At 44.5% G+C, this 13,896-nt stretch overlaps 5 protein-coding genes across 6 annotated transcripts; 4 read left to right on the top strand and 1 right to left on the bottom strand.

Moving 5' to 3' along the window:
* Nucleotides 1–80: 80 nt before the first annotated feature.
* BCIN_01g08540 (hypothetical protein) lies at nucleotides 81–1,712 on the top strand. Of its 2 annotated transcripts, none has more exons than XM_024690767.1 (4): nucleotides 81–391; nucleotides 475–1,003; nucleotides 1,078–1,144; nucleotides 1,262–1,712. In XM_024690767.1, exons 1-4 carry the CDS (start codon nucleotides 251–253, stop codon nucleotides 1,539–1,541), a joined length of 1,017 nt encoding a protein of 338 aa, XP_024546536.1. In that variant the 5' UTR covers nucleotides 81–250; the 3' UTR covers nucleotides 1,542–1,712. The 2 variants fall into 2 exon arrangements, with proteins under 2 accessions (XP_024546536.1, XP_001560972.2); XM_001560922.2 differs by having other exon boundaries at nucleotides 1,292–1,712.
* Nucleotides 1,713–2,541: 829 nt separating this feature from the next.
* BCIN_01g08550 (hypothetical protein) lies at nucleotides 2,542–5,266 on the top strand. Its single transcript, XM_001560921.2, has 2 exons — nucleotides 2,542–4,581; nucleotides 4,634–5,266. The coding sequence occupies exons 1-2, from the start codon at nucleotides 3,120–3,122 to the stop codon at nucleotides 4,891–4,893; spliced, it is 1,722 nt and encodes a 573-aa protein (XP_001560971.2). The 5' UTR covers nucleotides 2,542–3,119; the 3' UTR covers nucleotides 4,894–5,266.
* Nucleotide 5,267: 1 nt separating this feature from the next.
* Nucleotides 5,268–7,138, bottom strand: Bcgpi14. Its single transcript, XM_024690768.1, has 2 exons — nucleotides 6,063–7,138; nucleotides 5,268–6,000 (listed from the first exon to the last, which is right to left on the bottom strand). The coding sequence occupies exons 1-2, from the start codon at nucleotides 6,803–6,805 to the stop codon at nucleotides 5,445–5,447; spliced, it is 1,299 nt and encodes a 432-aa protein (XP_024546537.1). The 5' UTR covers nucleotides 6,806–7,138; the 3' UTR covers nucleotides 5,268–5,444.
* A 73-nt stretch (nucleotides 7,139–7,211) lies between these two features.
* Nucleotides 7,212–8,511, top strand: BCIN_01g08570 (hypothetical protein). Its single transcript, XM_024690769.1, has 3 exons — nucleotides 7,212–7,531; nucleotides 7,604–7,621; nucleotides 7,698–8,511. The coding sequence occupies exons 1-3, from the start codon at nucleotides 7,296–7,298 to the stop codon at nucleotides 8,290–8,292; spliced, it is 849 nt and encodes a 282-aa protein (XP_024546538.1). The 5' UTR covers nucleotides 7,212–7,295; the 3' UTR covers nucleotides 8,293–8,511.
* A 445-nt stretch (nucleotides 8,512–8,956) lies between these two features.
* On the top strand, nucleotides 8,957–12,755 carry BCIN_01g08580 (hypothetical protein). Its single transcript, XM_024690770.1, has 3 exons — nucleotides 8,957–9,281; nucleotides 9,350–9,400; nucleotides 9,458–12,755. The coding sequence occupies exon 3, from the start codon at nucleotides 9,985–9,987 to the stop codon at nucleotides 12,541–12,543; it is 2,559 nt and encodes an 852-aa protein (XP_024546539.1). The 5' UTR covers nucleotides 8,957–9,281; nucleotides 9,350–9,400; nucleotides 9,458–9,984; the 3' UTR covers nucleotides 12,544–12,755.
* Nucleotides 12,756–13,896: the final 1,141 nt, after the last annotated feature.

The following is a 13,896-nucleotide window of genomic DNA, read 5'->3' on the forward strand; positions in this document are numbered from 1 at the left end:
AAATTCACATGTTAGATGCACTGTGGCTCAGGCCACTACGTCACCGCTTTCAAAACCCACCATCACCGGCAAAATATTTTGCTTGCCGTTGATTGCGACCTAATAATGAAACTCCCAAGTTTCTAGATTTCAACATTGGAGACAATATTGGTATATGTGCGAAGTCCCTTACAAGTATCAATCAAGAGAAAAACTTCCCTTTCCTTCAACATACAGCGCAAACAAGTTGCGCGGAGATCCTCGAGGAAATATGGCAGAAAATTACATTTTACAAGTTACTGCCGGCTCAAAATATGATGTCAGTACACATCAGATTGTACCGGTCAATCAAGCAAAGACAATTAGGATTGAGAACGAACTTTGTGAGGTGGATTTGAATGTCAGGATCCAAGTAAGTCAACTATTCTTGTTCTGCCATGCGCTCCATGGCATCACATAGAACATCTTAAATTTAACCAACCCCGCCTCGTGTAGGATTATCGCGGACTACCCAAATCTTCGCCCACTACCTCTCCATACTTTTCTCTGCCACCGCATGATAATAATAAAGATCAATATAGTATTGGGTTTCGATTCAAACCGAAGAAGGATATCAATGCGGATGATTTAGTTTTTGGAAATGATTTTGATCATCCAATTAGAGATCGTCTGCCCCCGGGGTTCAATACAGCTTTCAGAATTGTGAAGTGGATGGTAGATCCAGGGCTGGATGGAGATGTTTATGCAGACGAACCATATTTGTATGGGCCAGCGGCGAGTTCATTCAATGTGCTGTATGTTGGGGAGGGAGGAGAGGGAGCTGACGAGGAGGAGAATGCGGGGTTGGTGTTCGAAGAAGGCGGGGATGAGGAGGGCGAGGAACATCGGGAGGAGTGTGGAATTCCAGATGGGGAGGCGGCGAGGAAGAAGTACTTCTTGACGGAGGCGAATAGGAAAGAATGGGATTGGGAAGAGGGGAGAACTTATGGGTGTGATTTCTTCAATGCATATCTAGATTTTAACAGTAAGTTGAGAATTGACATATTCATCGCCTCCCCACATAAAGAATTGACACTGACTTTATATCGTCATGGATAGATTTCGCTCTCAAACTGCCAGGTTTTACAATGCCCATAATGAAATATTGGGATGGACAAGGTCTTCGGTTCGTGATTCTTTCATTCATCCTTCTTTCTCATCAAATAAACAACCTTCCTTGATGATATGTATTGCGCCGAATTCTTGATCTGTCATGCCAACCAAGTTTTTCTTTTGATACTAGGAAAGAGCAAAAGCGCTCACATACGCTCAGATATGTACTGAAAAACCGCAAGACTGGAGAAGTCTTATTCGCGGTAGTCTTTACGCTTTATCTGAAAGAAGATGTGGATGAGAATGGGAACCTGAAGAAGGGGGTTGAAGGAGGGAAACCTCTTGATCAGCTACCTAAAGATGTTGCTGAGAAACATTTAAGGGAGAAGAACGAGGAAGTGAGAAGTGAGCAGGTGGCAGAGAAGGCGGAGCAATCTACTAATGACCACGACGATGGTGATATTGACTGAGGCAATCTTTCTGGGGGAAATTGCACATAAGAGAAGGTCGTAAGATACATCAGGTAAATCAGGTATAAAAAAAAAAAGATAATGTAAGATAGATAGATATTTCCAACATTGAAAAGGCTGAAATTATATATTCCGAATTCACACAATACACAATACATAGCACTTCGCACATAGCAACCTCGCACACGACCAGATCACCAGCATCGAATAACAGGTACCTAATGGGGATACTGAAGCCAAGCGTTGAAGATAATTTCAATGATCAAGCAGTGAAGTGTTTCATCTCTCAATAGGAGATTCGGCAACAAATTAATTTCCTGAGCAATAATCATTATTGAAAATCAATGGAGGATGTGATGTGGATGTTTTATGTTTCGTTTCATGTATTATTAGCACGTTAATTAATTTGATACTGATTACCTGAGTGAAATTAGCTGGCTCAATCACCGTGTGGTCTGGCATGGAGAAATGCCAGCTGGATGGAGGCAATCAGTTATAAGTTAGTAGTTGCAAAGGAGATGTACAAAGTCGATCGACAGACAATGCTACTTGATCCTCCCAATGAAGCGGCGTGGTTTGGCATTGATCATGAATAACAAGGGTGGTTTTATTATTTATTGTTTATTACCTAGGTATTTATTATCTATTATTTATTACGAGTTGTGCAACATCACAGATGGGAGATCGCAATGTTCGGCTGACTTCAATCTGCTCTAGCTACTGGTACTATTGCGACCAACCTAGCAGGTATTGGGACGGAACCAGACTTTACTAATCTTCTTTCCACACACCTTAGACCTTCCACCTTAGACCTTACACCTCACACCTCACACCTTACACCTTATTACTCCGTACACCACCACTTATTATTACTTCTCACTTCTCACTTCTCTCTTCTCACCACCCACCACCCACCACCCACCACCCACCATACACATACACCACACACCACACACCACACACCACTCACCACTCACCACTCACCACTCACCACTCATCACGCTTCATTTCCCATTCCCTTTCCCTTCTCTCTCTCTCTTGTCAATCTTCAATTTTCCATGTCCAACCATCCATATAGCCCAATTAAATATTATCAGCCGTTCAAGATTTATATCTCCTTTCCTTTCCTTTTCCTTTTCCTTTTCCTTTTCCCTTTCCCTTTCCTTTCTTTTTCCTCTCCAACTCTCCGATCCCCTTCCCAAACATATGCATTGTGAAGCAACCTTATCAGCCCCGAAGGATTGGTCGCACGCAACCAGCGCAAAACCTCCAACGAAAGACAATCAACCACTCTGCCTACCTTCCTACTCGTACAGCGATCGTTCCATTCGTCATTTAAGATCCCGTACCGCCACATATTAGAGCATACTCACGGATTTTACAGCTGTTCCAAATACTACCACATTAAGTCATCTGGTCGGGGTCGCTTTCCTACAAATTACCCTCTGCTTCGTCACAGAACGATACCTCTTTAATTTATCTTCCGTCTACCATTTCGACTTCACCTTGATTTTGTTCATGATTCATCACGAATATCGCGCGTAGAAGAGTGGACGCGGTAGCAAGAAGTTTATTAATATGTATTCAAACCATTCACCACGAGAGACTGAGCTCAGTCAGCATTTGTTTCCCATCATGACGACTGCTTCAACCCCAGCCACTCCCGGTCCGTCTACGCCAACGGTCACGCGAGCACCCCCGATAGAGCATACCAAAGTCGACGACATCCTGAACATCGAGAGGCCGGCATCGACACCGTTTCCGCGACAGGAGTCTTTGGATGGAGAGATAGTAGAGCGACAAATCGAGCCGGAAATTCTAGAATGGAGAGAACCCTCACCGATCCAACAACAAGCTCCAGATTCGGGTTCGCCTTTGTGCGACCTTCCGGTCGAAATCCACGAATGCATTCTCGATCACTTGTTCGGTTTCAGGGCTGCGGCTTCTGCGAGAATCATACCGGGAAAGTCCAAGGTGCTTCGGGGCTGGGGTACAGCGTTAAGACACTCGAGACGTCGTGAAGTCTCCGAGTTGGCTCTCGTGTCTACTCAATGGAGAAGTCTTATCCAAGAACGATTATATAGACATCTCAAGATCAAGGGAACCATGGATTCCGTTCAGCAGTCATTGGACTGGTTTTATGCCCATTCGCATTTGTGTCGTTATGTAAAGCACATCGAAATATGGTTTCCAGTGTTTCAACAGAAGAAGCTGCCTTTCGATCGTGTTATGCGGATACCCACAACTAATCCAGACCGTTCTACCCTAATTCGCTCACTTGCACATCTCGGCGCAGAACCTACGAATCCTGTCACATACCAGACCCCAGATAACAACTCCACCCTATCCGAAATCTTCCAGTTCGTTCGAAATACTTTCCCTGAAGTCGTCATCTTGACTCTGGAAGGTGGAGAAAGAAAGAAACCCCCTCAAGTTCAGCAATTCCGTCCGAATGAAACAAAGTTGCCGAAGATCCGTACCATTCGAACTCTGGTCTGCAAGGGGCAATGGAACATTATACGTACGGATGGAGATTTCCAAAACATTGCGGCAGCATTGCCAAACCTCAATGAGTGGCATGGATCTTATGCCAAACCAAAGTCGAAGTCATATCTTTGCATTGCGCAGATTGCTCCCCGGATACCGCAAAATATTACACATCTTAACCTATGTCTTGAGAACGACTACCGCAGAGAAACTGTATCGCCAGCTTTCTTCAGGAAGGTTACCCAGAAGACGCATTTTTGTGAAGAATTGGCCAAATCAATTCCAACTCTCGAGCACTTGGCGTATACTGGTAGGGTTTGTCGTGGATTCTTTGACACAGCGACCAAAATTTCAAACCCACGTACCTCGAGATTGAAGAGTATAGACTTTATTGTCAAGAATTGCTGCCGTCCTAATCAGCAATGGAACGACGGATCTGGTATAAGTGATATGTCATTCATCTCGGCCTTCGAAGCATTGGTATTATCGAGTGCACGATCATTGAAGAAGCTTGCGGCTCTTGAGTACCTGAGAATCAGATTCATAGACCTTGGTGAGTTTGAGCAACTTTCTTATTGCCTGAAAAATTATTAACAGTGCTGCAGAGTCACAAATTCCACCGCTCAACCCATATTTTGAACTCAAAAATAACCAATGCACGGGAATATGGAGCCCTGCAATTGTCGATGCATTGGCGAGCAGTCGACCAAGTGCATCATTCGTAGAGAAAGCAGAAACCCTTGGTGAACTGGCTATCAACAAGGATGGGCAATACATCACGCCTACTACATTCTCAAAATTTCGACCACTCTCTATAAAAGTTTCAAATTATCTTGCACTTTCGGGTGGCATCACAATTACATAAATGAGTGATATCCCATCATGTCATAAATTCGCATTGCACATATGGTGGGAAATCTTATCTAAGGAAGGATATCGTCTCACTACTAGCACATGTTCCGTCGGCGTATAAAGGAAGGGTATTGTAAAACAGGTATTGAGCAGAGGACTTGGTTGAGGATATGGCTTTGGCAATGGACTGGGAATGGAACTGGGGCTAGGACTTTTTTCAACTAGCATTGGCAGGCGTTCTCGACTCCGGTTCTGGAAGTAAAGGAAGGGTATTTTATATGCAGTCGGTGGTTTCAGTTCGCATTTCCAAATTACAGCAAGAGAGACGTTCCTATTTAAATCCGTAGAGAACTGTCAGAAGATCATATATAAAATCATGAGAATCATTCCTAATTGATTTATAATGTGGATGTGTCAGAATGTATCTACAGGTCGATGTGTGGAATATGTATACTCTCTATATACATCTCTATCTGGCGCACATATTGATATGTATTATCCTAGTAAACAGCCTTCATCTTATTCCACAACCTCCCTCTTAACGTCCTTCTCGAGACTCAAACCTTAAACCACTTTCCCAGAAACAACAGCCGCTCCCCGTCCAACATCCTTCACGATAACACCCAAAATCCAAACATTCGTAGCGAAAAATAAAAGACTCGCCACAAATAGACCGGGCACAAAAGTACTCGAACCCAAAAATTCAAGCTCAAATGCTTGATGTAACCACAATGCTTGTGTGGCAACCCATAAGAATAGAGCGAATATCCCTTTGCGTGGTGATGCGATGAGGCTACAAGAGGGAGTAGAGAGGTAGAGAGGGAGTAGACAGGTGTACCAGAGGAAATACTGGGATGTGACTACTTTGTTGAAGGTTACAAAGGTGAGGGTTTGCGCTAGCATGGTTGTGGGCAAGTCCTGTTTGGAGAGGGCGAGCGGGAGGAGGACTGTGGAGAGGAGAAGTTGAGGAATGAAAGTTAGAGATTCCAAGGGGAGTGGAGAGGGGGAGGGGAAAGCGGAGCGCAGGTAGAGGAGGGTGTTGTAGGGTGAGAAATTGTGTCGATGGTCGATGCGGGTTAGATGGTGGAGATAGGTGTGTTGGAGGAAGGGGTATCCATAACTGAGGATGTTTTGTTAGTGAGAGTTTGGGAGGTTGGAATAGTGTACGGAAGGGCGGCTTACATGTAGTACATCAGGATATTAAGTCCCATAAATGTCATCAGACTGGCCGTCACTAAAGTAATCCTTTCCCGATTCATGAACCCCATAATCTTCCCCCAAATATCATCATTTCCCCTCTCCACGTTTCCTCTCTTCATTCCTTTGCCTCCGATTTTCCTGCTTCCAGAACCTGGAATCAAGTCCCGGTCCAAAAACCATACGATACTAATCCCATACACCACGGGGTAAATCTTAAAATGCACTCCTAAGCCTAACAACATCCCAGCCAACACAATCTTTCTTTTCAACACCGCCCACAATAATCCTATGACAAGCACCCCCAAGATCCCCTCGCTACTCCCGCGCGTGCTAATCGTCGCGACCATCGGATTCAACAACCAGATCGCCGCGTATTTCCCCGCGCGTCCCACATCCATCCCTCGACTCACGAGTATCACATGGAGTAGATATCCCGCCAGTATATCACACACGGCGAATAGAATCTTGCCAAAGTGGAACCAGAGGTGCTGGGGAGAAAATGTGGTGGGGAGTAAGAGCCAGGCGAGGAGAGGTGTGTACCGGTAGGTTTCTCGCGTGTAGGGCGAGAGCGAGCGAGAGGTGTACAGCGATGCGGAGGTGAAGACTTGGTAGTCTATATCTGTGTATTTTAGGGGGGAGTGCGCGTCTTGGTAGAGACCGTAGAAGAAGAGGATTATGCGGAGGAGGATGGAGAGGGTGAAGAGGGTGCGGGTTGAGAAGGCCATGGCTTTAATGGGGTGGGTGGAACTGATGGTTCGATCGGAGCATCTATAGCTCGAGGGATAGCGAGGGTTTGAAGTCTCGCTCTTCGTGATATTGGGAAGGGTTAGAACTGAACTGAGAAATCAGGAGGGGAGAGAGATGATGTGTGGGGAAATCTCGAGAATTTGGTGAGAGAGAAACTTCAAAATCTAAGGCGGAACTCGAGATGATAGGATAGCGAACAATTCTATCTGATGATTGGAATCATGACAATTGTTAAATTGCCTCGACTGTGGTCACTTCCACTTGACTTTGGCAAAATAATTTCGAGCTCCTTTTGATATTGAAGTCTGCACGTGTTTATATGATAATTCCACTCCACTATCCAAACTATACACACACATCCTTCCTCTCACCCAAAATAGCCCCGTTTGCTTACCTAACCATTCGACTCCACCACAGCACGCCTCATAAATCTGCATCAGTCAGTGCAGGCCTACTTCTTAATGTACAATGCAGGAATCTAAACCGCAAAGTGAAGATATGCCAGGTGTCAAACGTCAACATGATGGAACTTCCAAGGAGAAGTCGGAGGGAAAGTTTGAGGGATCGGAAGAAAAGACGGGAGCATCGATAAGTCCTTTCATGCCAATGTTTGAGGGGTTCAGAGCGGAATTGGACGAACATCATGATCGGAGAGAGAGGATTATTAAGGCGGGTAGAGATATCACGGCGGGGAGTAAAAAGATGTAGGGACTCTCTCTTGGGGGGCTACGTGTGAAGGGTTTCGAATCGGGCTAATTTTTTCTATTTTTTTCTAGAATTTTTGCGTTGCAAAGGTATGCATAAATTTCAAGAGCGCCTCCCTGGTATCTATATGATATCATGAAGCATCGTGTTAACAAACATTTTCAGAGTTCAAAAACTCCATCAGCCTCTTCCTCAGAAAATAGCCAAGGAAACGTCCGAGAGACTGGCTACGATTAATGGTCTCTTTGCCGGTATATCACCTGATCTCACGGGCATAAATTCTTGGCGCTATCAACGACAGATTTCAGGGGGGATTCAAGAGTACATGGAAGCTGTGTCCTTTTCCCACTACTTGACTGAACAAAAATTGATCCCTCTCGATGCGGCTCAAGCTTCCTTGCCCGACGCAGTGAATCTTACCGGCGATGACTATGTTCTTGGAATCTTTGATCTGGTAGGCGAGATGATGAGATTTGCCATTACGAGAATGGCGACGGATGGAGAATTGCCGGGGAAAGAGGAGAGGACGATCCTGGCGGACTTGAGAGATATCCGAATGAGATTCGAAGAGCTGGATACGACTAGGTGTGGAAATGTGGGATTGGGAAGGGATGTGGAGAAAAAGATGGAGGTTATGAGGACGTGTGTGGAGAAGGTGGAAACGGCGGTTTATGGGATGATTGTGAGGGGAAGAGAGAGGCCTAAGGGATGGGTTATGGATATGCCCGATGATAGTAAGGGTGCGGTAGAGAGTTATTAAAGTTGTGTTCGTGGATAAAAGGTCATTGGAGAGCACTAGCTACAGTGGAAGAAACTTGGGCTAGGTCGCTTCTTTGTTGAGGACACAACGTAGGAGTGTTTTGCTTGAAGAGTCTTGCAGTAATCAGGACCTAAAAGAATCTCAGTACATGAGAGCTTCCAATGAATAAAATTGTTTTGAAGCTATCCGATTCTTCAATTATATGACAACCTCTAGCCAACTGATTGAGTGGCTGATCTCCGTTTCTTGCCCCTGACTATGTGCTCTAGCGTATCCAGCCCTCGCTAATCCTCACTCGTTCATTCTGTTGGAAGAACATTTTGACAGCCGAACTAGTCGTCGATGTGGCTATTGTGGATACGCTCTTTTTACTTCTTTATACCGGAATTCCGGTATAGACAGGGCATCGCGGTAAAAGTGCTCAGAACAGGATAGCAATAGTGAATCTATCGTCTTATATGTGCACCTTTATCGTAGCATGCTACAGGTAAATAGGAGTATTGTTTACTTCGATTTTGTAACGGGGGTATTATTGACGGTATAGTGAATTGCTATTGAGTTAAGGATGTCCTTATAGAGAGGTTCTTTGGCGCCGTGCATGTAATAGGGAGATATCCACAAATGGCTTAGCAAGAAAAATATTCCAACACCGCATCTTGGACACGCCTACTTATCTACACAACAACAAGATCGAGAGCACTCAGGTCGGCGACAGATTCATTAATTGACACATCCTGAGAGATTACAGGGCCAAGTCCCATCATCTTTTTTTGGATATAGATGATCTTGCTGCCATCATGCATAACATTTCAATCGTTCCTACGCCGGAAACTCAAATCTTTTATCCGATTGGAAACACGCCAGCCGTTAATCTTCTCGAATACCACGCTCCTAATAAAAGTCTGATCAGGAGGTAACAGATATACTTCTTCTCGCCTGTGGAGATCCCAGGAGTATCTTGTATTCGCTGTTCTGCGAAGACAAACCAGGTACGAGCGGTCGTGATATACCCCGCATTCACTTGCAATTGTCAAAACACCTCTGATCTTTTCCACAGGCAATGAGAAGTTTAATTTTGTGTGTTGTGATATCGATCCGGCTGTTTTAGGTAATCTATACTCCTACCACTATTTAGTAGTTTTTGTCAGTATTGACTCTTATTCAGCTCGCAATATTGTTTTGTTCTCTCTCGTCGTCGATAATGCCGCGTCGTATGGCTCTCAATCCCCACACGATGGAACAAGAGTTGGTGCAATCTGGAACCTGTTTTACCACTTCCAAATCCCCAAAGAGGATTTGAGGCTCTTACAGGACCAATCTGAAAAACTTTTGTCCTTATCTCAATCGCTAGAGGCATGGGCAGAATCTCCCTATTCTAGCATTACTTTTGTTAGCTTGCAAACTCTTGAGGAGGTTCGAAAGATCTGGGAGAAATATGCTATCCAGAGAAGTGCACAAGAGCAGCAGAAATATGAGGCATCTAGATGGGACACTATCTTAGGGATACGCCGGAAATTCTCTAACAATGGAGGAGCATGTGTGACTTTCTCTGCAGGGGTACACTGGTTTGCAGGCGCAAATCCATCTTGGGATGCACTCAAGGGCTATTGGAAAACAGGGGTGGTTGCTGGGAACGAAGGTGATGTTAAAGCACTTGGCCCCGACAAAAAAGGAGTTTTGAATCCAACCTTTATGGTATCAACCATGTCCGAGAAGTTCATCGTTCCGTACACCAGCGATCCTTTGTCGGCATATCACGTTCCACAGGTATTCGACAACCCTCTAAGTGAAAAGAAATGTATGGAAGCCCTAGCAACATCCGCAAAACAAGATTTTGCGCAATGGTGCAAAGCTTTTGCACAGTACGCGACCGCGGGATCCGTTGTGATCAATGTATATATGGGAGATGCGATCACCTTTGCTTACGAGCTAGCATCTCGTGGCCGGTCGAGAGCTACATCCGTTGTTACCCGTCTCTATTCGAATCAATGGTCTATAAAACCAATGTTGTTGGATGGTCCTGGTGCATCACTTTTACCCCTATCTTTCGAGGTCGTCGATACTTCTAATATTGTGGATTACTATGGACATCTCAATATTCTGCCCGCTACAGTGCCCATTCTATCTAAAACTCCCAGTTCTGTTCTATATACTGAAAGTTTGCGGATCTCTACTCTTGACTTGAAGCAAAACTTGAAGGCTGCACTCTTGATGGATGTCAATCTGGCTTCGTTGTTGTTCGGGCTGACACCGTTTGGTCAAATCATGAACTATACTACCTATAACAATTATAGCGAGGATATGACTCAACAGACGTCTACCCATCGCTATCGAACCCGGCTACCCTGGAGATTTCCAACATTTGGAGACCATCACTGTTGTTCTGCATCTAGTCAGTCTATCAAAATCGAAGTTGATGCAGAGGAACTCTCTCAATTATGCTTCGATATATACATGAAGATGTTCGCGATTGAAAACCTTGCAAACCGCCTCAAACCAGGAGTCCGACCTTTGCGCAGTGAAACGATGAATCTTTACTCACGATTGAGTTTTGTTAATATCCTACATCTTATTAAGCAAAATACCACAACTGATTGGATGACTTTCTGCACGAGTCTACGGATGAAAATTGCCGCTGATAAAGTATCTCACATTGGGGCTAAAACAGTCTTGGAAATCTTCACGCACATTGATATCTCCAATTTTATGCCGGGGACTAGAGGCTATGATACTGAATACTATTCTTATGTCACAATGGTGGTGCCTCGGAGCGACCTTGAAATATTTCTCGATCCAGACTCTACACCTCATCCTGGGCTTCATGCTTACATATTCAGACGCAGTACCAACGAGAACGATCTTTTCTTTTCCATAGACGGTTTCTTTGGAACTCTCAAACCACAAACAGACCCTGAATTCTGTGGAGAATTCATCGAAGATCCACAAGGCTGGGCTGGTGATTCCGATCTGATTATTTCGTTTCCCGTACCTGCTCACATAGTGAAAGGAAAGAAATGGCAAATTGGACTATGCGTTACCATTGATTTGAACGGGACAGGGTACATGATGGAATTGGGACCAGAGATGGTAGTTTCTTCGGTGTCTGGGAAGAACAAAAATCGAGTGACTGTTTCCAAGGTGCCTCCTGGAATTCCTAAATCTCGTTTACAGCCCGCTCCAGAGATCGCCTCGGAACAATCCTCAGTTGAACAATCCGACATCTCCGAGAGCCGAATCACTATAGCGGCTACCAAGCTTAACGAGGCCGTTGCATTGCAGGCAACATACCGTTTTGTAGACGGTACTGACGAAACCAAAGCACTACAAAAAGCTGCCCTCGTTACGCTTTCTGACATTACTCCATGCTCTATACTCTTAAATATTGGAGAATTCAGTCATCGACTTATCTTTCCATACCCGATAGATGGATCTAAAGCGACAACGAAGATTGCTAGAAAGAGCCTTTGGATTCAAGTCAACGTCCCCCTCGCATCAACTCTGAGATCCGGCGGTTATGAGCGGAACCCCTTCCCGGTCATTACCTCTCGATCTAGCCAGCCGGCAATTTGGGCTCTTCCCCGAATTAATCTCTCTACTCTTCCGTTAGTAACGAGTAGCAATCCAGATTGGTTGGAGGATGTAGACGAACAAGTTTATAGCGCTCGTGAGAAACGCATGCTTGGCAACAAAATGTCAACCGGTGATTTTCCAAACGCCCTTCTCCAGTTCAAACATACGCTGGCCGAGATAATGGTACACATGAATACAACCAAGCTTTGTGGTATCTCCGTCAAAGGGGCTACTTTGAGGGAAAATCTTTGCGATTTGCTGTTAGTTACGAATGGACTTCGCCACAGCCGCGAAACAAGCTCACTGGTGTTCGACGGCTGGGTCATCTCCGATGTTCTCGGTAAACCTATGCCTCCCGCACTGTTGCATTTTATGAGCTATCCAGTTTCTCGCAACGAGCACATTTTGTGGAAGAAAATGGTACCTGCAGCGGTAGAGTCATGTCGTCGGGATTGGGAACATGATTCATCCTGCGCGTATCGAGATGCTCAAGCCCCTCTCTCTATTGAGCCTCATATATCCCCGATATGTAAGTGTGGTGAAGGAAAAGATGTCGGAGATTTCCCGGAAGACTCGATGATTGAACCGTTGAAAAGTAGAGCTACGAGAATCGCATTTCCGTTATTGTCGGCAGTCTCTTATGTGGAAGCCATGGATCCACCGGAAGTGTCACTTTATTAGATCACAAGTTACCTCTTATCTTCTTCATGAGTTCTTCCATCTCTTTAAGCTAGAAATAGAGCCTTTCTTTTTAGTCCAGAATATTACCTGATAACAATCCCTGATGTTATTATTTGTGCTGTGTAACAAAGTTCTATTCTCGAAACTTTCCAAGACTTTAAGAATAAAGTTGACAAGGTGATGCAAACCAAAACATCAATATATTGATTTCAAGGTTTCGTGTTAAAGATATAACAAGCTGACTTCAACTTAGGACTGGACACGTATACCTTGATGCTCAGTCAGGTATACGATGGCTGTACTGTACCAATGGAAACTCGCAAAAGAACGGTGTCTACCGAGTTTACGTCGATATCAAAAAGGGCAATACACAAGGGACCGAGTTCGGCGAGCATACGAATCTCACCACATAGATAGATACACTTCTTCAGCCGTCCCGTTTGTCTTCTTCCGTCTTTGCGCCTTTGTCCGAAATCCCGAATCGGTGTTTATTCCATTATCCAATGAGTGTCCTTGAACCGTTGAAACATTGTTTATCTGAAACAGCTTGTTTTTATCATTTGTTGAAGTCTATCATGGGGTACTGGGGTATGGATGTGCGGATATGTTGATTTTCGCGATGCACTTATTGAAGATATCGGGACTCCGCGTTCAAGATCGATGAGATGAAGATGTGGATATCTTCAGGTATATATTCTTTCGAAAGAAAGATTTCAAAATATATGGCAACTTTTTTTTTTTCTTTTCCGGATTTTAGATTCGAGTGTGAATTATAGCAGCATCAGTGTACTTGCTCGGAATAAACGGCAAGGGCGGAACAAATAATGCAGTGAGAAATTATGAATAGTATCATCATTTCCCACGTGCATCGAATGAGATGTGGAGAGGCTGAAGGCAATATTCCTTGCTGGTGAAAGCTGACATTGATTCGTGAAGTGGCGTCAGCACGTTGACCAGTTGATGAACTTCGGACCTCCGCACGTCAGAACAAGTGATACTTACGAAACTCTTGGGTGCAGATTATCAAACCGATAGATTGAAAGGAATAATCAATGTTTGAAACTGTTGTTGGCGCAAATGGTGCGCGTTGAAGATACTCGATTGAAGTTTCTTTTTCGAGGTTCTGCAGACCGGGGATGTGATGAAACCTGGTGGGTGGAAAAAATCCTTCCGATTGATTCGTTACACAACGAGCGGAAAAATGGCTAAAATGGCATAATCAGCCGTACAGATGATATGCATCAAGAGGCTTGATATACTGTGATGCTATACGATACTCATCATGCGATAATATGTAAAACAGGCTTCGGCTCGTCGCGTTTACCTATTTATGGAATCTTTCATTTGTGAGTG

Source organism: Botrytis cinerea, chromosome 1, assembly GCF_000143535.2.
Source record: "Botrytis cinerea B05.10 chromosome 1, complete sequence".
In the NCBI taxonomy this organism is placed as follows: Eukaryota; Fungi; Ascomycota; class Leotiomycetes; order Helotiales; family Sclerotiniaceae; genus Botrytis; species Botrytis cinerea.